The following is a 25,746-nucleotide window of genomic DNA, read 5'->3' on the forward strand; positions in this document are numbered from 1 at the left end:
GAGATGACTTTGACTTAAATTTATTTATTTTTTTTTAGTCCTGCAACCTGTATGTATTTAATTTAGGGATTAAGCGATAAAGTCGATATTAGCGATTAGCCGATATTATCGGCCGATACTAGCTTAAATTTTGTGATATCGGTAAGAATCATCATCAATTTTTCCTCTGATAACTGGACGGTAAGAATCATCATCAATTTTTCCTCCGATAACACCTCCACTGGACCGCCCTCAACTTCTTATCACTTCAATCTCCTCCAAATTAAATTATCGAGGCCGTTAGCCGTGATGTTCAAAGTCAGTTTCTACTAAAATACTTTTCTTATTAACACATTACTTGGCGCAGACGAAAAGTCGTTGCAACCGTTTGTGAAAAGTCCGAATCATTTGGCCCACAAACGGTCGGCGTTAGCTCAGCATTTCCACTAGCCTTCCTGTTGACTTTTCACGCGTATATATATATTTTTTTACAAACACACCTGCAAAATGTGGGCTTCCAGATGGAGCGTCAGCGTGGCACCGTGCTGCCAGTGAACGTCTCTGCAGTTAAACAACAGAAGGCTGGGCTGCAGCAGTGTGGTTTAAATTTAGACGCACCACCTGGCAGCGCTCTACTCCTGTCTGTGTTCCCCTTTATTTCCCTGCGTGTATTTGGAAAAGAATCAGGGAAAAAAAACCTCCGGCCGACTCTTCTGTCTGCGTGTGAGGCACTTTGTCACTTTCCTCACGAGGTCCCGCTCCTGCTACTGCGATGTTTGCATAGTAAAGCAGGTATGTTTTGGCAGCGGTGTCGGCAGCTCATTGGATCTCACCCAGGTCCACTGGAGGACCTGACAGCGGGAGGGTTCGATTCCTGATGTGCCTGGTGATTAGCTGCCGTTGCTAACATGATTGCAGAGTGGTTACAGCCAGTGACCAGCCTTATTACTGCACCGGACGTAAACACACACACTAATGTGATTCGACTCTCCTGAAACAGTTGCATAAAGAGATTTTAGCGTCATGTAGCCGGAGAAAATGAAAGTTTGCTCAAGGAAAGCAACAATAAAGTTTACTAAAGCGTGACTTCTTCTTCTTCTTCTTCACTCAGAGTAAATGAGCTCCGTTTCTCCACCAGTCGTTACGACGTATGCATGAGTGCAGTGCAAGAGTTCAGAACTTCTGCTGAGGATTATTCAGCGTTCTTTGGAAATTTCAGCTCGGTGCCAGATCTGTGAAGAATCACTGTCATGACCAGATAGAGAAAAAACTTTTCAAACTTTTCGCTGAAGTTCAGCCAGGCGTCTTTGAACTGCCGACACCTCCAGACCCTCGGGAACCGTACTCAAGACCACATGTGTGCAGCTATCCGGTGTCATGTAAACAGACCAACATGTGCATCTCCCGCTCACCCCGCTGTCCACATTTGCTTTTGATTCCAAAGCTCTTATTGACGGCACGGTGGAACGATGTTGTAAAGTTACTGTCCAATTCAGATTAAAGGCCAAAATGTTTCTACCCGCTCCAACAAAGCTCACGCAGCTCACTTCTTAGCATTCTTTAGGCAGACTGCACGTAGCTGCATTTACATTCTGGTGCTAACGCCAGGAACTGGAGCCATATTTTATATCACATGTCAGGATTCCCTTGAAAACTGATAGGAGTGGGATTTTTACCTGCTGCTATTTGATCGTGAAAAATAACAAAAATCTGTATTTGAAACAGCAGGAGGAATATTCCAGACGCTGACCTCAGCACTTTCATTAACCTCAGGAAGACTGATGCCCTTTGCACTTTTTCAGACCTCATCCTCCAGAATGTCCAGACGCTCAGGGCCATCATTATCCCAATGGACATAAACATAAAACACATCATAAAACCTCCTGTGCTGTGGCGCTGAAAATGAACCTGCTACAGAGTGATGCTGCTAATAAATGTCCTGGAATCAGTTAAGGAAATCAATACGCTGACAACAAGAGTGACTTTATTTTTCACTTGGCCAACTTTTTTCTTAATTATTTCACAAAAGTTGGAAAACCACACCACGGCCCAGAGATCTAGTTTCTTCCTGAACACTTCCTCTCTGCCACAGTTTGTCAACGGGCCCTTACTTCATCCTGGCAGACCGTGTTCTGCCACATGCCAGACTGCAGCAGCTGTCCCGACCTCATGTACCTGTGATAAGCTCCTGACTGTAGTAGCAGCTTGTATCCTGATGTCTTTGGCCTTCAGCCCTGGCCCTAAATTGAGTCAGGGTTGGTGAGCTGCCAGCACAGCCGTCAAACTTCACAGTAGGTGGAGAGCAGGAGTTTAATGAGGTTCACAAAAAAGTTTGACTGAGACTCGACATGTTTCTGTACGTCGTTCATCTCATGGTTCAAACAAATATAATCCATTTTGTGTTTTGATCAAATAACAGCAAAGAACATTTACTCATTTTACTGTTTCCTTTTTCCTCATTTTAGGTCCACATCACTGTTTTGGACAACAACGACAATCCTCCCGTCTTCTCCCAATCGACGTACGACGTGACCATTTCCGAAGATACTCCGCCCGATACCGAGGTGGTCCAGGTGTTGGCGTCGGACCGTGACGAGCATCACCGTCTGACTTACTCTTTGCAGAGCTCCATAGACCCCAACAGCATGCGTCTGTTCCGCATCGACCCCAATGTGGGCACCATCTACACCGTCCAGAGGCTGGACCATGAGGCGTGCGCTCAACACATCCTCACTGTCATCGTAAGATGAACTTTGTTGTCGTAAAGCCACTGTAGGAATTAAATTTTGGTGAAAAGTCTGTGGGAAAATACCCAGATTTTAATTTTATTTATTTATTAATAATATTGTAATAATCTTCAAAAATAAGAATACCCATTTTCTTAAGAGAGAATTTTGTCTCTGTTTTCATCTCTGATTTTTTTCTTCCTTGTTTGATTTCTCCACAGGTGAAGGACCAAGAGTTCCCCTACAGGAAGAACCTGGCTCGCGTGTTAATCGAGGTGGAAGATATAAATGACCATGTTCCTATATTTACAAGTGCGCTGTATGAGGGCCAAGTGTATGAGTCAGCAGCAGTGGGATCAGCTGTGGTCCAGGTAACTGCCCTTGACAAGGATAAAGGAGCGAACGCAGAGCTACACTACTCCATTGAAGCAGGTGAACACCCGTGTCAGCGAGATACTTGGTCGTCCTAATTTTACGCAGCTCGTGAAAAAAAAGTACCTTTTAAGATGAAGCAATTCATCTTGTGTTTTCTCTCCTCAGGAAACACTGGAAACGCTTTCAGTATCGAGCCAGTTTTGGGTCTCATCACGGTGGCACGTGACCTGGACCTGTCAAACATAGGTCATTACGTCCTCACCGTCAGAGTCACTGATAACGGCGCCCCGCCGCTCTCTACAACTACTGTGGTGCGCGTCGCTGTCACGCTCTCTGACAACGCTGGCCCGAAGTTCCCCCAGCCCGAGTACCAGGCGGAGATCTCTGAAAAGGCAATGATTGGTACGTCTGTGACCACGGTCATGGCGGTCAGTCAGTCCACGCTCACCTATGACATCAAAAAAGGAAACACCGACCGTGTTTTCCAAATTAACCAATACAGTGGAGTCATTACTACTCAGAACCTTCTAGACTTTGAGACTACGTCGTCCTACACCCTGATCATCAGGGCTAGCAACATGGCTGGCATGTCGTCCAACGTCACCGTGGTGATCCAGGTAGTGGATGAAAATGACAACCCGCCAGTGTTTCAGCTGCTTCATTATCTCGGCAGAATCAGCGAGGCGGCGCCGGTCAACAGTGTAGTCCTGGACTCAGGAGACTCGCCTCTAGTCATCAGGGCTACTGACGCTGATCGGAACCAAAATGCTCTCTTGGTTTACCAGATCGTTGAGGATACAGCAAAAATGTTCTTCACCGTAGACTCAGGAACCGGATCCATCAGAACCATCGCCAACCTGGACCACGAGACTTTTGCCACGTTTCACTTCCATGTTCATGTCAGGGATAACGGCAGGCCTCAGCTGACAGCAGAGAGTCCGACTGAAGTCACAATACAAGTGATCGACACAAATGACTCGCCACCTCATTTTACCCAGAATGCCTATGAAACAGTCCTGCTCCTCCCCACGTATGTGGGAGTGGAAGTTCTGCAGGTTTCAGCCGTGGACCCTGACAAAGATGTTCCCTCGGAGCTAACCTACACACTAACTGACGGAGCACTGGAGTACTTCGCGATTAAACCTTCCAGTGGAGTCATCGTTGTCAAAAACAACAATTTGTCCAAAGAACGTTTCCGCTTTAACGTCAAAGTTTCTGACGGAAAGTTCTCCAGCATGGCTTTGGTGACCATTCTGGTCCGAGAAGCTCTGGACTCCGGCCTCAGCTTCAGCCAGAGCCTTTACTCTTCATCAATTCAAGAGAACGTGTCAAATATCACGAAGGTCGCTGTGGTCAATGCTGTGGGGAACCGCCTCAACGAACCGCTCAAGTACACCCTGTTGAACGCTGGTACCCGCTTCAGAATTCGCCCGACCTCCGGAGTCATCCAGACCACAGGAATTCCATTCGACCGCGAAGAACAAGAGTTCTACGAACTGGTTGTTGAGGCAAAAAGAGAGCATGATCGCCTTCATGTGGCCAGAGTTATGGTTAGAGTTCAAATAGAGGACATCAACGATAACGCCCCGGTGTTTGTGGGACTTCCGTATTACGCAGCGGTTCAAGTGGAAGCCGAGCCCGGGTCACCCATTTTCAGGGTCATGGCAATAGACAGTGATAAGGGTCTCAATGGAGAGGTTTCGTACTATCTCATGGACGACCACGGCCATTTTGAAATCAGCCGACAGACGGGTCACCTCACCCTCAAGAGGTCTTTTGACTCGGACCTCTCCAACGTGGAGTACCAGATGGTGATATATGCCAAGGATGGAGGGTATCCACCTCTGTCGTCCACCATTGAGTTCACCATCACTGTGGTCAACAAAGCTATGCCCGTGTTTGACAAATCCTTTTACTCTGTCGCTGTGAACGAAGATGTGTCTGTGCACACGCCTATCCTCAGCATCAACGCCAGCAGTCCAGAAGGTCAGAACATCATCTACACCATCGTTGAAGGAGACCCATCTCTTCAGTTTGACGTTGGTTTTGACACCGGCGTCATAAGTGTCATACACGCCTTGGACTACGAAGCGGCTTCGTCTTATCATCTGACCGTCAGAGCCACGGACTATTTAACCAGCGCTCGAGCCGAGGTTGACGTTGAAGTGATCGTCCTGGATGTAAACGATAATCCTCCCGTCTTCCAGAAAATGTCCTACACAGTAGTTCTGTCAGAAACAGCCATGATCGGGACTCCGGCGCTCCAAGTTATTGCCACCGACAGAGATTCAGAGAAGAACAATATCGTTCGCTACCAGTTGTTCTCGGACGCACACAACAGCACCGACTACTTCCACATAGACAGCAGCAGTGGATTGATTCTCACGGCACGTATGTTGGACCACGAACTCCTTCAGAGGTACGACTTCATCGTCAAGGCCACTGATAACGGGTTCCCGCCACTCAGCAGCGAAGTGTCAGTAAAGGTCATGGTGAATGACATGAACGACAACCCTCCCGTTTTCAACCAGCTCCTTTACGAGTCATATGTGAACGAGCTAGCCCCTAGAGGTCACTTTGTAACCTGCGTCCAGGCCTCGGATGCCGACAGCTCGGATTTTGACCACCTGGAGTACGGCATTCTGTCAGGGAATGAGAAGATGAACTTCCTGATGAACAAAAAGACAGGGATCATCACACTGTCCGGTCACAGAAAGCAGAGGATGGAGTCGGTCCACAGCCTCAACGTGTCGGTGTCTGATGGGGTGTTCACCAGCACCGCCCAGGTCCATGTCAAAGTGCTGGAAGCCAACCTGTACAGTCCAGTGTTTGGGCAGAACATGTACGAGGCGGAGCTAAGAGAGAACGCAGCTGTAGGAACCAAAGTTCTACAGGTGAGAACCTAAACAATATAAAGGGCTTCACCTGTAGCTACACAGCGTATAGAATTATATGAAATGCTATACTTTTGGGTGAACTTTTTTTTTTCTTTTGCAGGTTAAAGCAACAGATGCAGACCCTGGGACGTACGGTCACATCACTTATTCTTTTGTCAACGACGTTGGAAAAGATCAGTTCAGCATCGACTCCATTGGTCAGATCAGCACCTTGGAGAAGCTCGACCGCGAAGACCCGGCTAACAAGGACATTGTCCTCACAGTAGGCGCCCGGGACTCAGGTGGACGTGCCTCTTACTGCACCGTCCACATTACTTTGTTGGACGATAACGATAACGTACCACGCTTCCACGCCACAGAGTACAGGGCTTCTGTCAAGTCGGACGTGGCTAAAGGATTTTTGGTGACACAAATTCAGGCTCAGGACCCTGACGACGGCACAAATGCTAAAGTTAAGTACTCACTTTACAGCGAGGCCCACGTCCCGGTGGTGGACATTTTAGAAATAGACCCAGACAATGGCTGGATGGTGACGAAAGGCAGCTTCAGTCACTTGAGGAATTCCGTCTTGTCTTTTTTTGTCAAAGCCGTGGATGGAGGAAATCCAGTCCGACACTCTCTGGTGTCTGTCTACATCCACGTCCTCTCCCCGGAGTCCTCCATTCCTCACTTCAGTCAACATCAGTATTTGTTTAGCGTACCAGAGGACCTCCCCATAGGATCGGCGATAGGGACGGTGCGCCTCAACACGCCTCCAGGACATGAGCCTCTCTCTGCTACCTTTGCACTGGTGAACGGAGAGACTAAAGAAAACAACCAGGACGGTGTGTTGGTGGTGGACAAGAGCACAGGTGTCATTAAGCTCGATAAGCCCTTGGACTATGAAGTCGTCAAAGGGTTTCATTTTAAAGTCACTGCCACACTACAGCAGGCTAAGCTGGATTCCGTAAGCACCGTGGATGTCGAAGTCAGAGTCTTGGATCTAAATGACAACAAACCAGCCTTTGAGACCAACTCTTACGAGGCCACGATTATGGAGGGAATGTCGATCGGAACAAGAATCATCCAAGTCCAAGCTGTAGACCCAGACGCCGGGGCCAACGGCCAGGTGACGTACAGTCTCGGGGCATTGACTCAGTCAGCTGGCGACGCAGAAACACTCGGTCGGACCTTCAGTATTGACAGTAACACGGGCTGGATCTCCACACGGAAGGATCTGGACCATGAAACTCATCCTTCCTACACGTTCACAGTTGTAGCGTCAGATCTGGGGGAAACTCTGTCTCTGTCCAGCACCACCACGGTCACAGTGGTGGTGTCGGACGTCAACGACAACCCGCCCAGGTTCGTGGAGCAGCACTACTTTGGCTCAGTCCAGGAGAGTGATCCTCCGGGTGAAGTGGTGGCCGTGCTGAACACCAGAGATGACGACAGCTCGGCTGTGAATCGACAAGTCAGCTACCACATCACTGGTGAGTACCAGTGTGAATGTATCGATCTAACCAGGTTAGAACGTAGGTGTAAATGACCGAGGCTCTGAATCCTACCCTGGAAGATGTGGTGTAGATGATGATAGTTTGATGCTAAGGTAAAAATATTGTGTCATTCAGTATTTCTGCACACGGAAAGATTTATTTTTTTCTCCCTAAAATCCATAAATATTCATCTGTACCTGTTACTACAGCTTGAATTAACATTAAATACTATTTTCAAAAAAGTCAAATATGTGTTAAATTAAATGGGTAAAAAGGATTAAACACCTGCTTTTGATCTAAATTAGCAAAATGCTAATAGCCTTTTCTCACACGTACAGTTCTTTAGAGAACAACAAAGTAGCGAAAATAATGAATAAAAGTAACAAGTGAAATAAAAAGGAAGCTGTGGCGCTAATGAAGGACTTGGTTTAGGATGAAAGCCTGCCCCCCAGAGGCCACACAGTGATCACCAACTAGTGTGACAGATTTTTGGTGATTGCTCAACACCTTGCAAGGGCCAGGACTCGAACCGGCAACTCTCAAATCCATTTAAATCCATCTCCACATCTCCTCCCTGGTTTGTAACTGTACAGTTAATTAATATTCGTTTGCAACTCACTTCAGGAATAAATCAAATGGAAATGTGTCCATGTAGTGATTGATGTGTCACATCACATCGTTATGCCACTGACAGTGGTGTTGGAGATGGATGGAGTGTAGACAACTGTAGTTTTTGATTGACAGACAGATTCAGCCAGACACAGATGCAGTCACAGTCACAGACACTCACTCAAAGTAAAGAATATTTTATTCAAATTCCCTTTGTATAAATGTATTTTAGTTAACTTTGTAATTATCTGTTTGTTGTTCAATCAAACACGGTGACATTTGGTGTCAGTTAGCGTTATGCTCAGAATTCTTTTTTTTTCTTTTTTCTTTTGCCACTGTACTAAACAGTCCAGTGAGACTATGTCTCATTTTCAGTCTTTCTCGGTAGTGAAATCTTCATTTTCAGTCTTCCTCGGTAGTGAAGTCTTCCTGGGTCACGAGACAATGACCCCTGACATTCACCGCTCCGTTTCCCTCCAAGTGTAAGGGTCAACACCAGGGTTCACCTGTGGTGATGAGCTCTGGGAAATGACCCACGTCCCACATGAGTGTCCATCCTCGGTGAGGCTAACAGACTGAGATAGAGGTCGAAGTCGAAGTCGAGAGACGACGACTGAAACTGAAATGGCTCAGTCACGAATGACCTCATCAGGTCGTTCCAAAGACGGGTCTGGTACCAAACAGAACAACCAGAACTCCAGGTTTAGGGTTAGGGTTAGCAAACTATGATGATTATTTTTATAAATATACATCTGAAGATGTAAATATACAAATATACATCTTCACACTATTCTCACCTTCAAATCTTTTTTTTCTCTGTGAAGGAGGGAACTATCGCGGCGTGTTCGCGCTGGGCCTGGTTCAGGGCGAGTGGAAGATGTACGTGAAGGGTCTGTTGGACCGGGAGGAACGAAACCTTTACATCATCAACGTCACTGCCAGCGATGGACTTTTCGTTTCCCAGGCAACAGTAGAAATAACAGTGATGGACGCCAACGACAACAGCCCCGTCTGCGACCAGGTGTGCTACAGAGTGGCTAATGCTAACACCATAATTCAACCAGCAGTTTTAAACAGAGTGGCTAATGCTAACACCATAATCCAACCAGTGGGAAGCCCTTCAGTTTTAACGTGTGTATCCATGTGTGTGTGTGTGTGTGTGTGTGTAGGCTGTGTACACTGCGTCTGTTCCAGAGGACCTCCCAGTGAACAGCGTTGTGCTGAGGGTTGGAGCCACAGACGCAGATATGGGACTCAGTGCCTGGATTCAGTATTCCTTACATGGTCCTGGTTCCCAGCACTTCAGCCTGGATTCAGATACTGGTAGGAATTTACCAGTAAACTTGACCAAAATAAAAAAACAAACATTTTCCTAATTAAATAAAATTCCTTTTTATGGAAACAAGTGGCAGATTTGACAACGTTAAAATGAAAATGTCAGACAGACGGCCTGTAGAGGGCAGCCATTAGTCAGGATTTAAATTTAAAAAAATATTTTAATTTCTTCCTGACCAGGTGTGATCAAGTCGTCCGTGAGTCTGGACCGTGAAACGACACCTCGTTACCAGCTGGTGGCTCAAGCGACCGATGGCGGTGGGCGGTGGTGTCGCGCTGAGGTGCAGCTGATCGTCACTGACGTCAACGACAACCCCCCGATCTTCACCCTGTCACAGTACACCGCCAGCGTTTACGAAGACACCGCCATTAAAGCGCTGCTCACTCGCATCCAGGCCATCGACCCTGATGAAGGTGACGCCCAGTCCAGGGTTACTGCCCAGTCCAGAGTTGCTGCACCCTGATGAAGGTGACGCCCAGTCCAGAGTTACTGCCCAGTCTAGGGTTACTGCCCAGTCCAGTGTTACAAAATAACAGTTCAATCAATGACGACAGAATCAAAAATCCAGAGTTACTGCCCAGTCCAGGGTTACAAAATAACAGTTAAATCAATGACGACAGAATCAAAAATTAATTTAAAATTAATTAATTTCTTTACATTTTTGTTTTATCTCCAGATGATACTTTTTTTTATGGTAAACCAGAGTTTCAGATGTTTATTCTTCACCTGATGTTGTTCACGTTGACACACCAGCTCGGTCCACATCACCTGACCCCGGTCGATCTGCAGACTGTGACTCGACTCTGTGCAGCACTCATTAGAGAAGCAGCTGCGACTGCTGTGAGCCTGACGCTGTGTTCGTGTCTCTGCAGCAGGTCCAGGCCGGGTGGTGGTCTACTCCATGGCCGACTCCGCAGGAGGAACCTTCTCCATCGATAAATCCTCAGGCATCATGGTCCTGGAAAGCGTCCTGGATCGGGAGGTGCAGCCGGCGTATCAGGTGACGGTGCGTGCTTCAGACCAAGGGTCGCCGTCGCCGCTCTCCTCCTTGGTTAACGTCACCATCACGGTGCTGGACATCAACGACAACCCGCCCGTGTTTGAACGCCGTGACCAGTTGGCTACCGTGCCCGAGGACGTGAGCATGGGCACGGAGGTTCTGAGGGTGTACGCTGCGAGCAAAGACATCGGAACCAACGCTGAGATCACTTACAGCATCCGATCAGGCAACGAACATGGGAAGTTCTACATCCACCCACTGACGGGTGAGGGAGGATTTCTTTGTTTTAACATCAATCGCTTTCATTCAGATAAGTGACCGTTAAGGTCAACGCCCACAGACATCTTTGAAGTTCTCAGAGAGCTGAAATGAGAGAGAAAAGATTTGCACTCAGAACTGGCAACGGAAATGAAATTGAAACAGAAAGAGGGTTGAATTTCTGTAAACTTCTGTGACCGACTCACCACAACTGATACATGAACTCTGTCGACGGCATAAATCAGAATCTAATCTCCAAATTTGCTGCAGTAATCTCACCAAAGTTTAACTTTAGTTGGAGGAAGAAAAACTCTCCACGGTCGGAGAGACATTAATCTTTCTTTTCAGAAAGTTCCACCAAAGGAAACACCTCACAGAGTTACACTAAAACTATTTTCCAAATCACCCCGATGCTTTACTTCATTAATTGGTTATCTGTGCTGCGAGGAAATTAAAACCAGTGACAACAGATTGTTCATGCAGGATGTGATTTGTGTCCCTTCAAAGTCACTGCTCATTAGTTCCTGGTAATTAAAGCAGCCTCAACACTGGTAGGTTAATGAGGACGAGAGACTCAATCTGGAAATGACTGAAGTATGAGCCGGGTTTCGGCCACTGAAGCACAGCGTCTATTTATCAGGGTGCCAAACATATGGCCCGTGGGCCAAAATCAGCCCAGAGAGAAGTGTGAGGCTGTGAAAATAAATATATTTGTTCTGTTCATAGCGATAAACAAACCCAGTGACATGTTTTGACCCAGTGACATTGTTTTTTTGTTTTCCTCCTCCTCTTCATCCTCCTCCTCCTCCTCCCCTCGTTTCCCAGGAGTCATTTTGGTGGCCCTGCCTCTGGACTATGAGACCTGTAAAGACTACTTCCTGACAGTGGAGGCCCGTGACGGTGGCACGCCGCCCTTGAGCGCCATTACTACGGTGAATATAAACCTGACGGACGTCAACGACAACGCGCCCGTGTTCAGCCGTGACCTCTACGCTGCCGTGGTGTCTGAAGACGCCACCATCGGGGACTCCGTTGTCCAGGTACTGAATACTCTCTGGCACCACCAGCAGGTGGCTTGTCTTGTTAGCACTTGTTAGCTGCTACATTAAATTAGCAAAGACTGACTGGTATTTAGGACATTGAAATGCATGTAGAGCTCCTTGTGAAGACGTGAAGTGAGCAGGTGGTGAATATGACGAGGGAGTGTTCTATTCATAACAACAGTCAACAACTGCACATATGATTTATTATACACAACCACAGTTGGTTAGGAGCAGCACTGAAACACAAATGAGGCTCAATGGCAAAACACTGTCTGTTTAATGATATCAAACTCCATATTGTCTTCGCTACCGACTGTTCCTCCAACACCTGTGACGCTGAATGATACAAAAAGGGAAGACGTTGAAACATTGACTGGGGACTGGATCAGTATAATGGACGGAGCTTCCATTCAAAAATGTTATTATTATTATCAAAAATAATAATATTATTAATATGAATAATAGCATTATTATTATTATTATGAATAATAATAATAATAGTGATTAACTTTTAGCCGATATTGTCCAAACACTTAATTTCGATTCTGATATGAACCAGTAATTTCCGATTCTGATATGAACCGATCTGTACAAACCACTGTATAAGTATGCAATTAATTAAATTAGCTGCAATGCTGCCATCTACTGACTTTCACTTTAATGTACAGCCATTTATCCCCAAAACTATTTTTAGAGCACACATCATTTGGCCAAACCCAGGCATTACATTATCAGGTTTTTATTATGGGAGAAAAAAACCATAACGATTCTTCTTCAGACATTACATAATATGCTAATATCGGGCCGATAATATCGGTCGGCTGATATTATTCGACATCCCTAATTATTATTATTATATAGAGACCTGATGTCTTTAATAAACCTTGGTTTATTAGTGAGTTACAACAAACATTTTTAGGCGAATACTGCCACCTGCTGTACTAAAGTGTGTACTGTCACGATATGACCAGTGACTTTTTAGGTAACTTAGCCAACTCCTTACACCTCGATGCACGATTCAGATTTTATTTAAACTGATGCAAATTGTCAACATTTTTTTTTTATCAATTTTTATATGTTTATACGTATTAATCGCACACTGTCTCCGTAGCTGGTGGCAGAAGACGTGGACAGTCAAGTCAATGGAGACATCCTCTACTCCATCGTCAGCGGAGATCGAGACAACCAGTTCTTCATTGACCCTCTGAGTGGGGTCATTAAGGTCAACAAACAGTTGGACCGTGAGAAGGTAAGGCAACACACTGACACACACTGACACACACTGACACACACACAGGCGTGTACTTCATGGTGAACTCACTCACTGATCTCCTACTTTATGGTCATCAATCACACTTGATCAGGAAACACGTCCACGAAGCAATTTGTGTTCCAGCAGGACCCCCCTCCCTCCTTCGTCTGCTTCCTCATTTCATTCTGCTTGAAAACAGAAGTGTTCATATTCCAATCATAAAGTATTCATGAGTGCAGTCGATGAGCCGTCTGAGCGTGCTCAGAAAGAGAGTGCAGGGGCGTGTGGGGGATCAAAGCTTCTCACTGATGAAAGTGTGTTTGGAGTTATCACACACACACACACACACAGGGTTACAGTGCTCTCTCCCCGTGCCTACACACACGTGTGTGTTTTATCGACTCGTGTCTTTGCATTCTTTTAAACCTCGTTCTTTCTCTCTCTCTCTCTCACTCAAGCAGGTCAGAGATGTTTATGCTTCTTTTTTTTTTCAAACATTCAAACATCTCAGCTGAAACAATATTCCATTGTTGCTGCTGCTGTTGCTGCTGCTGCTGCTGCTGCTGTTGTTGCTGCTGTTGCTGCTGCTGCTGCTGCTGTTACTGTTGCTGCTGTTGCTGCTGCTGTTGCTGTTGCTACAACACTCCTGCTGTTGCTGTTGCTGCTGCTGCTGCTGCTGCTGCTGCTGTTGCTGCTGCTGCAACACTCCTGCTGTTGCTGCTGCTGCTGTTGCTGCTGTTGCTGCTGTTGCTGCTGCTGTTGCTGCTGTTGCTGCTGTTGCTGCTGCTGTTGCTGCTGTTGCTGCTGTTGCTGCTGCTGTTGCTGTTGCTACAACACTCCTGCTGTTGCTGTTGCTGCTGCTGCTGCTGTTACTGCTGCTGCTGCTGTTGTTGCTGCTGTTGCTGCTGCTGCTGCTGCTGTTGTTGCTGCTGTTGCTGCTGCTGCTGTTGCTGTTGCTGCTGCTGCTGCTGCTGCTGTTACTGCTGCTGCTGCTGTTGCTGCTGCTGCTACAACACTCTGCTTCATTAGCTTCTTATTATGAAGCAGTGTAGAAAAACAGAAAAATATCCTGCAGCTGATTTCGCTCGAGCGTGTCAGTGAAGGCATCACGCTGTGTGTTACTGCTTGTCACTGTTTGTGTGTGTGTGTTTGTGTGTTTGTTTGTCTGTCCTTTAGAAAACAAACAAAATAAGTCCTGTTTTCCCCTCTGTGTAATATCAGCTCATCGATCCAGCAAGTGTGTGTGTGTGTGTGTGTGTGTGTGTGTGTATCCTCTCAGACTCAATTTAGGATCAAAGGAGCAAAATCAATCAACCATCACAGATAGTTTAATCAGCCTCTCAGAGCGCCACCCGGTGACAAAGCTGTACTTGATTATCATCGTTGACGATTGTTTTCATTCAATTAAGAGGTGATCTGTGTTTCCCGTCGATTCAGACGCGGCAGCGCGGCCGACACACACACAGCTGGAAGTGACTGCAGCTTCCTTTGAATCTCTCCACTCCTCTGCTCTTAAAGGCGGAGCGAGTGCTTTGAACTCTCACTGCAACCGCAGCAGCAGCAGCAGCAGCAGCAGTAACAGCAGCAGCAACAGCAGCAGTAACAGCAGCAGCAGCAACAGCAGCAGCAACAGCAGCAGCAGCAGCAGCAGCAACAGCAGCAGCAACAGCAGCAGCAGCAGTAACAGCAGCAGTAACAGCAGCAGTAGCAGCAGCAGTAACAGCAGCAGCAGCAACAGTAACAGCAGCAGTAACAGCAGCAGTAGCAGCAGCAGTAGCAGCAGCAGCAGCAGCAGCAGCAGCAGTAGCAGCAGCAGCAGTAACAGCAGCAGCAGCAACAGTAACAGCAGCAGTAACAGCAGCAGTAGCAGCAGCAGTAACAGCAGCAGCAGCAACAGTAACAGCAGCAGTAACAGCAGCAGCAACAGCAGCAGCAGCAACAACAGCAGCAGCAGCAGCAACAGCAGCAGAAGCAGCAGCAGCAGCAGCAGTAACAGCAGCAGTAGCAGCAGCAGTAACAGCAGCAGCAGCAACAGTAACAGCAGCAGTAACAGCAGCAGTAGCAGCAGCAGTAGCAGCAGCAGCAGCAGCAGCAGCAGCCAGTGTGGTTCAATACGTGTCTGAGCTAAAACACCAGCTCTGATATAAAGAAAAAAAAAACACACGAGGGAAAGTCTGACCTCTGCAGCCGACCGCTCCGTGACCACAGGGGAGATAATTGTTACACTCTGTTCTAAAATTAAAGTTGCATGAATTGGCAATTTTGTTTCTTCTTCTTCAAATTATTTGCCTATTAAAAATCTAATTCCTGGAGAGAATTCGATATCAGAGCCCATGAATTTTTGAAGCTAACTGTCCGAGGAAGAGACGCAAAGATTCAGTCCCAGGTCACTGTCGCCTTCCTGACTCTGGCAAAAAAAATTCATTTGTTTTGTTCAGTTTCCAAAATACCATAAACCCATGACCTGATGTTACCTTCACGAAGCTCACGTTAGCTTGTGTAACCGCAGTGAAATTGGTCGCAATTTGTTCTGCGGACGTTAACTGGATTTATTTGGTTTCTCAGACGTTGATATTTTTTTAAAAATCCTTTTAGAACAAAAGCACAAAATAACCAGTGTGTACAACTTTTTTTTTCTTAGTGCTACATTTCTACCAAAATAAAATTTGCTAACTATCTTCTGTCTCAGAAGATGGCGCTAAAAATTTGACGTGGAATAAGTCAGAGTTGCCCCAACTTTCTAGTCTTAATATATACAGTTTTATTATAAAATACAACAGGATGAAGAGATTTGACGTCATGTAGGTTGACACCGACACAGGCTGCCACAGGAGGCGCTGTTAGGGATATGTGGTTTCTCTGGGAATCAAACCCAGGACTTTCTGCTTGTAAGGCAAGCATGCTAACCACCACATTATGGAACCAACACTATTTTCAGTGTTAAGCAGCCAATTGGATAAAGGATGACAAAGGGGGGGAAAGTGGTTAGTGCTTTCGCCTTACAGCAAGAAGATGGTGGTTCGATCCCCTGTGGTGATTGGTGGTGGGTTTTCATCTAGAAAATCATGCATATATTACCAGGTGTGAATGGTTTCAGTTCCCAACGACGAATGCCTGGGTTTGGCTCCAACCTCCTCCTCAGCAGGAGAAGATGAATGTGCGCGTCTTCCGCAGCCGAACTTAACTTTACGATATAATTCTTGGGGTTTATCTTTTTCGTACTTTTGAAGAGGAGGATTTTCAGGAACCATTTCTGGTACCAGACGTCACCGATTTTACAAATGATCCAGGACCTGGTCAGGCTGCTGTCGTCATGACTTATGTTCGTTCTTAGAACTCCAGCCAGAACTAAAGCAGACTCTAACAGTGTCTGTGAACTGAAGCAAAAGTAGGACTTTGTCCCATTTGAGTCCTGACTCGGCTGTGATTAGTCATTAACCTGTCTGAAACAAACAGAAACAAACAAAAAGAAAATTAGATTAACTGAGCCGATGAACTGGAGCTAATTACACCAGAGAGGAATAAACCAATGAAACAGGAAGTTGGATTCCGGAAGTTGAGTTTGAATTAAATCCTGACCTTTTTACTCAGTCAGTGAGTAATGATTTATAGTTGATAAACAAATCCATCAACCTGTTTGTGCACAGGACCAATCACAGGGAAACGCTGCCTCTCTGCCATTCGCTGATCTCTGCTGCCATCTATAGGTGAACAGAGTTATGACAACACAAGATGAAGGGCATATGAAATAAAGACAAACCTGAGACAAACTGAAAAAAAAATTTTGACATGTAAAAAATGATGATTGATTTATCATTGATTATTGATTGATTATGCATCTAAATCTACCTGCCACATGTATCTTATCTTCTACGCTGTTTTATTTTTAACTTTTTAACTTACCCTCATATCTATCAGATGTAAACACGGTGTGTTTCTCTCGTGAAGGCGGCCATCTTTGTTTTGTTTTTTTAATTTTTTTGTTTTTCTCTCCTGGTCCGTTGCTCCAGGTTCCCAGCTACTCCTTATCCATCAGAGCTCTGGACAGTGGAGCTCCGCCCTTGTCCTCCACTGTGATGGTCAACATAGACATATCTGACATCAATGACAACCCTCCCACCTTCTCCCCTGCCAACCTCACCACCGTCATCCAGGTAAACCTCACCCTTGGTTAGAAAAAGAGCAGACGAGTGAGTGAACTGTTGAGGATTAGAGCAGATATTTTACAAGTACTTCGTCTCCTCCCTCAGGAAAACAAACCGGTCGGTACCACCATCCTGCAGCTGTCTGTCGTCGACCTGGACTCCTCCCACAACGGCCCTCCTTTCGACTTCCACATCCTGTCGGGGAACGAGGGCGGAGAGTTTGTGCTGGAGAATGACGGGACCCTGGTGGCCAACCGGGTGTTCAAGAGAAACCTGGTGACGGAATACGTCCTCCAGATACAGGTGGAGACCAGGATCTGCTGCTGACAGTTTATACTTTATTGGAGCTAATGTGGAGCTGAGTCTAAGTTAGCTTTCAGGGGCTAGGCAGGTACTTCCCAACTAGTGGGGCGGTACCGCTGCTGTAATGACTAGTGGGGCGGACCCCTCTGGGGAGGCGCGGTCAGGGTGTGTGTGAGAGGCTTCCATTGGAAATAACATGTTGGACAGAAGTGTACCGCTGCTGTAATGGTTGAACAAAAAGCCTCCAGTCACTAGGTGGCAGCAGATAAAAATATACATATTATCAGGTTCTCAATAGTATTTCAATTCAGAGTTGGTAAATAAAATTTACCAACCACTGGGTCAGACTGTTAATTTGTTTTTTGTACTTTTTTTCTGTTTTTTTTTTTTTTTTCATCATCTTCTTCTTTTGTGGCGCTTTGGCCCAGAGGTAATGTCTCTGTCTTTGGTGTGACCCCCGCGACCCGGTAACGGATAAGCGGATGAAAATGGATGGATGGATGGATGGATGGATCTTCTTCTTCTGACAGTTATTATTAGCACCATAATGATGTGTGATCCAATCAAAGGTGCTGACGCCGCACCATCATTTATCTGTGTCTTCTTCCCTGGTCTCGTCTTCATCTCCTCAGGTGACGGACTCTGGGAAACCCAGACTGTCGTCCAGCTCCACGCTGACGGTCCGGGTGATCGAGGAGAGCCTCCACCGCCCCGTGGCGCTGCCTCTGGAGGTTCACATAATCACCATGGAGGACGAGTTTCCCGGCGGTGTGATTGGCCAGCTGCACGCCACCGACGCCGACCCCTACGACGCGCTGACCTTCGGCCACGCTCCGCCTGCCCACCGCAGCCTCTTCAAGATCAGCCCCCGCGACGGGAAGATCATCGCCCTGGGTGGGTTGGACGCCGGCAGGTACTCCCTAAACGCCAGCGTTAGCGACGGCCGCTTTGCCGTGCCTGTGCCCGTGAGCGTGCACGTGGAGCAGGCCACGCCGGAGATGCTGCGAGAGGCGGTGACGGTGCGATTCGAAAGCGTGTCGCCACAAGACTTCGTGGCGTCGCACCTGAAGAGCGTGCTGAAGGTGCTGCAACACGCGGCCACGTCTCAGGGCCAGGACACGCTGCACCTGCTCAGCCTGCAGCCAGTGGGGGGGACGCAGCAGCTGGACCTACTGGTTGCCGTGGAAACGGTGGGAGGAGGCTACTACAAGGCAGCCTACCTGACCCAGAAACTGAGTGCGTCGCGTCGGCAGCTGGAGGAGGTTCTGAGAGTTTCGGCGATCCTTGATAAGAACTGCTCCGGCCTGGAGTGTCGCGGCGCCCAGTGTGAGCAGACCATCGTCCTGGACTCGCACAACCTGGCCACGTACAGCACGCCACGTGTCAGCTTCGTCTCGCCGCGCTTCCAGCGCACGTCGAGATGCACGTGTAACGGTGAGAGACTGAGGGGATGGCGATGGGCCGAGAGCGACACCTACTGTCAGGATTCCTTTGTGACGTATTATGTGTTTTCTCACACTATGTGTGTGTGTGTGTGTGTGTGGAGCAGACGCCTCCTGTGCTGTACTTACAGAACAGTGTGAAGACCAGTCCTGTCCCGCAGACATGCAGTGTGTTTCCGTAGAGGCCACTAGAGGGCGTTACGCTTGCCAGTGTCCACCAGGCAAACTCGGGGAGTGTGCAGGTGTGTAAATAAGTCGGAGAGAAAATGGGATTTATTTTCAGTATTTAACGTCTAATCCACACACACTTCTTCTTCTTCTTCTTCTTCTTCTTCTTCTTCAGGCCACTCGTCGCTGAGCTTCTCCGGGAACAGCTACATCAAGTACAGACTCTCCGATCGACTGCAGACTGAACTGAAGCTCAGCCTGAGGATCAGAACGCTGCAGAGCCGAGGAATCATCATGTACACACACACCGAGCCCTGCACTGTGCTCAAGGTACACACACACACACACTTCCATAGTCCACTCTGCTACATGACAGGGGCCTCATCAAGATGGACGGACCAGTTCACTCTGCTACATGACATTTAGATTAGATGTCAAGATGGACGGACCAGTGTCTTTATGACACAATTACCTATAAATAAGTAAACGTTTATTAGAAAATCCTCATATTTAATGAAATAATTTGACAAACACATCATAAACATGAAGTGTTTGTGGATTTATTTTTTACTTTCAAAATTCATTTAGCAGGCCAGATTGAACCCACCAGTGGGCCAGTTTTGGACGGCGGACCATATGTTTGACACCCCTGGTTTATGTGTCTGTGTGTGTGTGTGTGTGTTCAGTTGGAGGACGGGAAGCTGTGGCTCCAGCTGGCCTGTGGCCTTGGCAGTGGAGTGGGCGACAGCCCCAACATGCTGGGCATCTCTGGCCGTCGGATCAGTGACGGCAGCTGGCACACCGTGGCACTGGAGCTCAATCGGAACTTCAGCAGCCTGGCGCTGGACGACAGCTACGTGGAGCAGCGGCGCGGACCGCCGTTCATGCAGCCACTCGCTCCGGACAGAACCATCTTCTTCGGAGCGCTGGTCAGTCCACATGTCCACAAATGTACAGTCCTCTATGATGAGACTCTGAAGAGTAAAACGTACCAAAACCCTGGTCCCCGACCCTGAAAGAAAACCATGGCTTAAGATTTTTTTTTCATTATAATAAAAATAAAATAATTAGAAATACAAATACATACATAGAAATTTTTTTAATAATTTTAAAATAATTAATTGAATAAATATTTTTATCTGTAATTTTTTTTATCAATCACTCGATATTTCAGGTGACCCCATTTGAATTCCATGAGGCCCCACATGGGGTCGTGACCTCAAGGTTGAAAAACCACTTTTTTCCAATGTCTTACAACGTCTTCCAGGTCCAGGCTCCAAAAATACACAGTTGCACGGTTGTTTTTTAGAGTCGCAGTTTTTAATCTGTACCGTACTGTACCACAACAGGAACTGGTCCATTCCCTTAATTGTTATTTGTCCCTAATATTTCCGCGTGACATTCACGTGACGTCGTCTGACTTCAGGTGCAGCCAGCAAACTCTCGCAGCCTCATGGATCCCCAGAAGGACCCCCGGGTGCTGGAGGGGTTTCAGGGCTGCCTGGACTCGGTCATGCTGAACAACAACGAGCTCCCCCTGCAGAACAAACGCACTCATTACGCAGAGGTGGTGGGACTGACGGACCTGAAGCTGGGCTGCGTCCTCTACCCTGACGCCTGCCTGCAACAGCCATGTCGTAACGGAGCTACCTGCACCAGCCTGCCCTCTGGTGGTAAGTTTTGAGACCGTAAAACCTGAGTTGAGTAGTAAACACTTAATTTCTATATTTTATATTTAAAAACACTGATATATGGTAAAGCATTGTGTGGGGTTTTTGTTTTGTTTTATTGGGTTTAAATTATTAGGAATAATTAAATAAAACACTTTATGAAATTAAATGTCAAATTTCTCTTGTTTAATTCCGAGTTCTGACAACGGTGACAGTAAAATATTTGATGTCCTGTTTTTTGACTAAACCTTGATGATTTTTAGAGTCTCTACTTCCTGTGTCCACAGCTTCCACACAGCTCTGCTGAGCTCTCACCACACAACACTAATTCCACATTAACATCGTAATGAGCAAAGCATCATGGGAACTGCAGAGGCCATTGTTGTCATTCAGACACAGCGTTGTAGAAAACCCAGATTACATGTAAAAAAAAAAAAAACCAACCCATTCCCCTGTAGGTGTTTGTCTGGGCGCGTGTGTTTGTCTTCATTATGGAGCTGATTTCCCAGCGGTGTGATTGGTGCTGTGGCCAAGCAGCGTTGTAAACAGTTGCACTAATGGCTGTTAATTTTTAATGAAGCCTTTCTCGTCTCTGTGTGGCAGGATTCTCGTGCAGCTGTTACCCGCAGTTCACAGGAGGGCGCTGTGAGGTCGAGATAACAGCGTGCGTTCCCAACCCGTGTCACAACGGTGGCATTTGTAAACCCATCGGTAACGCCTTCCTCTGCAGCTGCAGGCGGGGTTTCAAGGGCTTAACGTGAGTCCCCGCTCCTTATGTTTTCTTTTTTTTTTAACTTCTTTGAATTTGGTTTTTCATTTCTTCTTAAATATGACTTTTCTTGACAAAGTGACCTTTGTCGTCTTCCACTTCTTTTGGCTGTCAATCATGATATTTTCATATGCTTAATTTGATTTTTTTATATTTATGAAAATGACAGAATATAGTGTTCTAATATTGTTTGTTTTTTGTTTATCATAATTTTTTAAACTTTTAATTTGTTGAATAAATACTTTTATCATTTATCAATCACTAGACATTTCAGGCGACCCCAAAAAAACACTAGCTCTGTTTTTTACACCATTTCCCTCAAAAGAATACAAACTGCAATTCCTTTTAATGGACACAAGGGGGTAGTATGCACATTTAATTGTAGTTGTGATTGTGGGATTCTAAAGTCTTATACTGATCTGTCTTCTCACTCACTTTCCACAAATTCCTGTTACATTTTTGGGTGGCGCCCCACTGTGGCTAACACGTCTCTCTCCACGTTCTGGTCTTCCATGTTTGTGTCCTGCAGCTGTGAGGAAGACGTGAACGAGTGTGATCGCAGTAATCCAGAGGGAGAGTGTGAGAACGGGGGAGTCTGCATCAACACCCACGGCTCCTTCTACTGCAACTGCACCGCGGGCTTCGTGGGCCAGCGCTGCGGGCTGCGACCCGTGGTGGTGCCCAACATGCAGGCCGGCCACACCGTGGTCGGTAAGGAGGAGCTGATTGGCATCGCCGTGGTGCTCTTCGTCATCGTCACACTCATCATCCTCTTCATCGCATTCCGCAAAAAAGTTTTCCAAAAAAATTACTCGCGGAACAACCTGTCTCTGGTCCAAGACCCGGCCACGGCGGCGCTGCTCAACAAAGCCAACGGCGTTCAGTTCAAAACCCTCCACTGCTCGCCCGGAGACCCCCTCAACCTGTACGCTGAGCCTGTTCTGACCGGGGGTGGGATGATGGGACCCCCCCAGGTCCCCGTCAGGCCCATGGCGTACACGCCCTGTTTCCAGGGAGATCCGCGGTCCACACTGGAGAAGATGGTGGACGGGCGCAGCGTGGAGCACACGGAGATGAGCACCTTCCACTCGGAGTCGCCGAGAATTCTGTCAGGCACCACCAGGAGGGGGGTGGTGGTGTGCAGTGTGGCCCCCAACCTGCCACCGGTGTCGCCCTGTCGCTCTGACTGTGACTCCATACACAAGAGTCCGTGGGACAGTGATGAAGGTGAGTGTGTGTGTGTGTACCCATAATAGTATCTTGTGGGGACATTTTCCAGGTGAGACGTTGAGGTCCAAGATTTAGTTGGATTTTAGTTACGTTTACAGTTGTGGTCGGAGTCAAAAATGTGTGTGTTTTTATGAAAATGATTTATTTCTCCATTTTCAGAACCATGTTTTGTGACAGACGTTTGGGGGACCTGGCTGGTTTTGATGGCTTTTTTTAATTTCAAGGGTTTTTTTTTTAGCTTAAATTCCTCTGTTTTGTGTAGAATGAAGGTTCTGATTGTGTTAAACAACGATTTACAAAGTCATGGGGGGGGTAACAGGAGTTGCTAACTGTCGTGTCTTTATTCTGACGTTGCTCCCGTCTCCGTCCCACAGGTAAGATGGTGGACATGGGAGAGGAGGTCACCTGCTTCTCCGGGAGCAACAAAGGCAGCAACTCTGAGGTCCAATCACTGAACTCCTTCCAGTCTGACTCCTGCGATGACAACGGTAAGACACGTGCTGTAGATCAGGGCAGATTTAGGAACCTCACAGTGTCACGTTGTGTGTATGTGTGTGTGTTGTGAAAAAGTGGTTGGTTATTGGTGTTGATGTCATGTATATATTGCTGTTGTGCTCATAGGATTCTGTACAAAGTCCATCAGTGTGAAGGCTCACACTGAGCCTGTTGTACAGTTGTGACAAAAAGTGGAGCCGGCAACCATTTTGGAGAACATAGAACAAAATTGTACAACTATGTGGTAATAAAGTAAAATAATCTAAATATATAAATTAAACTAAATAAAAAAACAAAGAAGGAAATGGGATTAGGTTTGGTCCAATGCTCACTAACTGCTTTTCAGCCAATCAAAAAGCTGTTTTTATTGGAAACAAAATGAAACTTAATTTGGTTTGTTGCCTGTTGAGCAATAATCAGAATTCAAACACTCACAGTTGTTCCTGTCAATATTTGTCACGCTCCACAGTCTGGTTGTTATCGTACCGGCAAACGTTTTTTGTCACAATTCCCATTGGTCCACGTGTCGATTTCACATTAGCGTAGCATCTCAAAGAAGCTAAAAACTACACACCAGCTTCAGAGCGCGGTGTTGGCGGTCATGGCTTTTGTGCTGAAGTTGTGTATTTTGTTGTGTCTTGTATTTTCATCATAGCATTGTGCTGCTTTTGTTTTGTTTTTGTTTGTTTTGTTTTTGCAGTCCACAAGTTTCATTGTCGTACCTTCAAAATGGCCGTCGTTAAAATGAGTTTTGCTTTCACCGTTGTCATTCCTGTGCTTGCTCAAATCTGACTGATGCCATTTGGTAAAAAAAAAAAAAAAAATTAAATCAAATCAAATTGCCTGCACCTGAATGACAGAACACACGGCAACACTGGCTGTTTTGCTATATTGTTTGTTTTCATTTGTATTTTCTAAGTTGCTTCTATCGTTACATGTATTAAGAGCAGAGTTGGAAAAAATTGCCCCCAAACATTAAAACAGTCTTGACTGTATCAGAGGAAGAGGGCGGGACTCAGACTCTCTCTCTCCCGGCCCTAGCTAATGCTAATGTTAGCATAGCACCCTGACGATACGGTAATGATCAGTTTTTCGACCATGAATGACTGTATTTCCAAACTTATCTCCTCCTTTCTTCCTTCCACAAGCCTCCATAGTGACTGTCATTCGACTGGTGAATGATGCAGTCGACACAATCGAGAGTGAAGGTACCACGTCTCACCCCCTCTGTGTCTCTCCTCCCCCACACTTCCACTCTTACCTCAGTCTTGTCTGTGCTTCTGGAAAGTGTGTGTCCACCTAAACAGAGAGTTAGCATCTTAGCTTCTTGGAGTTAGCTATACAAGTTAGCCTGTGTTGTTTAATAAAGTGCTAATAGACACAAGTGTTTAAGTAAAAACATACTTCAAGTTTTTAATCCAACGCATTGTCTCACTGAGATCGCAAAAATATTTTTTTTACTTAACTCTTAAAGTTTGTCAAAGTCCATCCATAGCTTTCAGACTTTAACATTTGCACATTAGCAACTTCACCCATCCTTCCTTAAAAAGAGGTGAGAAATAATGCTAACAGAACAACAGGCTAACCAGGGTCAGTTAATGTAAACGACCACCTGGAAGATTCAAAGTTTTGATTAAAACTAGTTTTTTTTTACTATCCTATTGTTGTTTAGCGTTAGTAAAGCCATTGGTTTCAGGTTAGCAACACTAACAAAAATACTTTTTTAGTTTTCAATAATCAATACAGTTTTGATTTATGGATTATTTTATTTCTAGTTTCCACATTTCTCTTTTCAAAATCAGTTTATATATTTAAAAACTCTATGCTAAAGGTATTTGTTTTTATTTTTTTCCCCCACCTGACAGTGTCTGTCATGGACCATGGTCAAAACTACAACAGAGGTGACTACCCCTGCCCCACCCCCCACCCCTGCCCCTCCACCACAATACTCCATCTGTTAACTGTTCTGTTTATCTGCAGTGAGTGGACAAAATAACAATCGATTCATGAACTAAGTCTACTGAATGTGAAGGTAAAAATGTTCATAAAGAACTGTAGTTAGCTATGTCGTCTAAGAGGTTGAACTGGATCATAGCAGCAACAACTGGGAAACTACTAAAACTTTATTTGTAAAAAGTAAAAACTGTTGTTTTTTTTTTCCTTAGTGAAATGAAATGAAAACTGGTTTTGTGGTTATCCTAGCTAGCTACATGCTAAGCAATGTTAGCTTACGGTTGCTAATGACTGTCATGTGAAATCCAATTCTTCTAGATCTTGTAGCATCAGAATAACGTCGTAATGACACGTCTGTTGATTTAATAGAAACATACAGTGACAGTACAGTTTTTTTAATAATTCTTTTAAAACAGTTGCTGCGTAATAATGATAATAACATAATATCATGTTTGGGAATAAAAGAGATTAAAATAAATTTCTGATATAGTTTATAAAAAAACTAAATTAAACTAAATATTTTGTCTGCTCCCTGTGTTTTTCCTTGTTTACATTCTCTGCCAGTGAGAATTCCCTCCACTCGTCTGCTTTCCCACTCGGCCCACTGTGTTTCCGTCCAGG

The 25,746-nt window shown here is 45.9% G+C and overlaps 1 protein-coding gene across 1 annotated transcript in view; it reads left to right on the forward strand.

Moving 5' to 3' along the window:
* The window catches only part of fat3a (FAT atypical cadherin 3a), a 127,139-nt gene that overhangs the window by 98,894 nt on the left and 2,499 nt on the right, over nt 1–25,746 (forward strand). Inside the window, exons 10-29 of the mRNA XM_025054841.1 lie at nt 2,445–2,720; nt 2,927–3,137; nt 3,246–5,974; nt 6,078–7,449; nt 8,886–9,082; nt 9,231–9,384; nt 9,577–9,810; nt 10,273–10,662; nt 11,481–11,695; nt 12,810–12,947; nt 16,961–17,104; nt 17,201–17,398; nt 18,031–18,832; nt 18,948–19,082; nt 19,184–19,338; nt 19,695–19,937; nt 20,435–20,681; nt 21,282–21,435; nt 21,977–22,674; nt 23,052–23,165. Coding sequence (XP_024910609.1) covers nt 2,445–2,720; nt 2,927–3,137; nt 3,246–5,974; nt 6,078–7,449; nt 8,886–9,082; nt 9,231–9,384; nt 9,577–9,810; nt 10,273–10,662; nt 11,481–11,695; nt 12,810–12,947; nt 16,961–17,104; nt 17,201–17,398; nt 18,031–18,832; nt 18,948–19,082; nt 19,184–19,338; nt 19,695–19,937; nt 20,435–20,681; nt 21,282–21,435; nt 21,977–22,674; nt 23,052–23,165 — 8,806 coding nt within the window. The remainder of the gene's footprint in view (nt 1–2,444; nt 2,721–2,926; nt 3,138–3,245; nt 5,975–6,077; nt 7,450–8,885; nt 9,083–9,230; nt 9,385–9,576; nt 9,811–10,272; nt 10,663–11,480; nt 11,696–12,809; nt 12,948–16,960; nt 17,105–17,200; nt 17,399–18,030; nt 18,833–18,947; nt 19,083–19,183; nt 19,339–19,694; nt 19,938–20,434; nt 20,682–21,281; nt 21,436–21,976; nt 22,675–23,051; nt 23,166–25,746) is intronic.

The sequence above is a fragment of the Cynoglossus semilaevis genome, chromosome 4 (genome assembly GCF_000523025.1).
Source record: "Cynoglossus semilaevis isolate Cse_v1.0 chromosome 4, Cse_v1.0, whole genome shotgun sequence".
Taxonomy (NCBI): Eukaryota; Metazoa; Chordata; class Actinopteri; order Pleuronectiformes; family Cynoglossidae; genus Cynoglossus; species Cynoglossus semilaevis.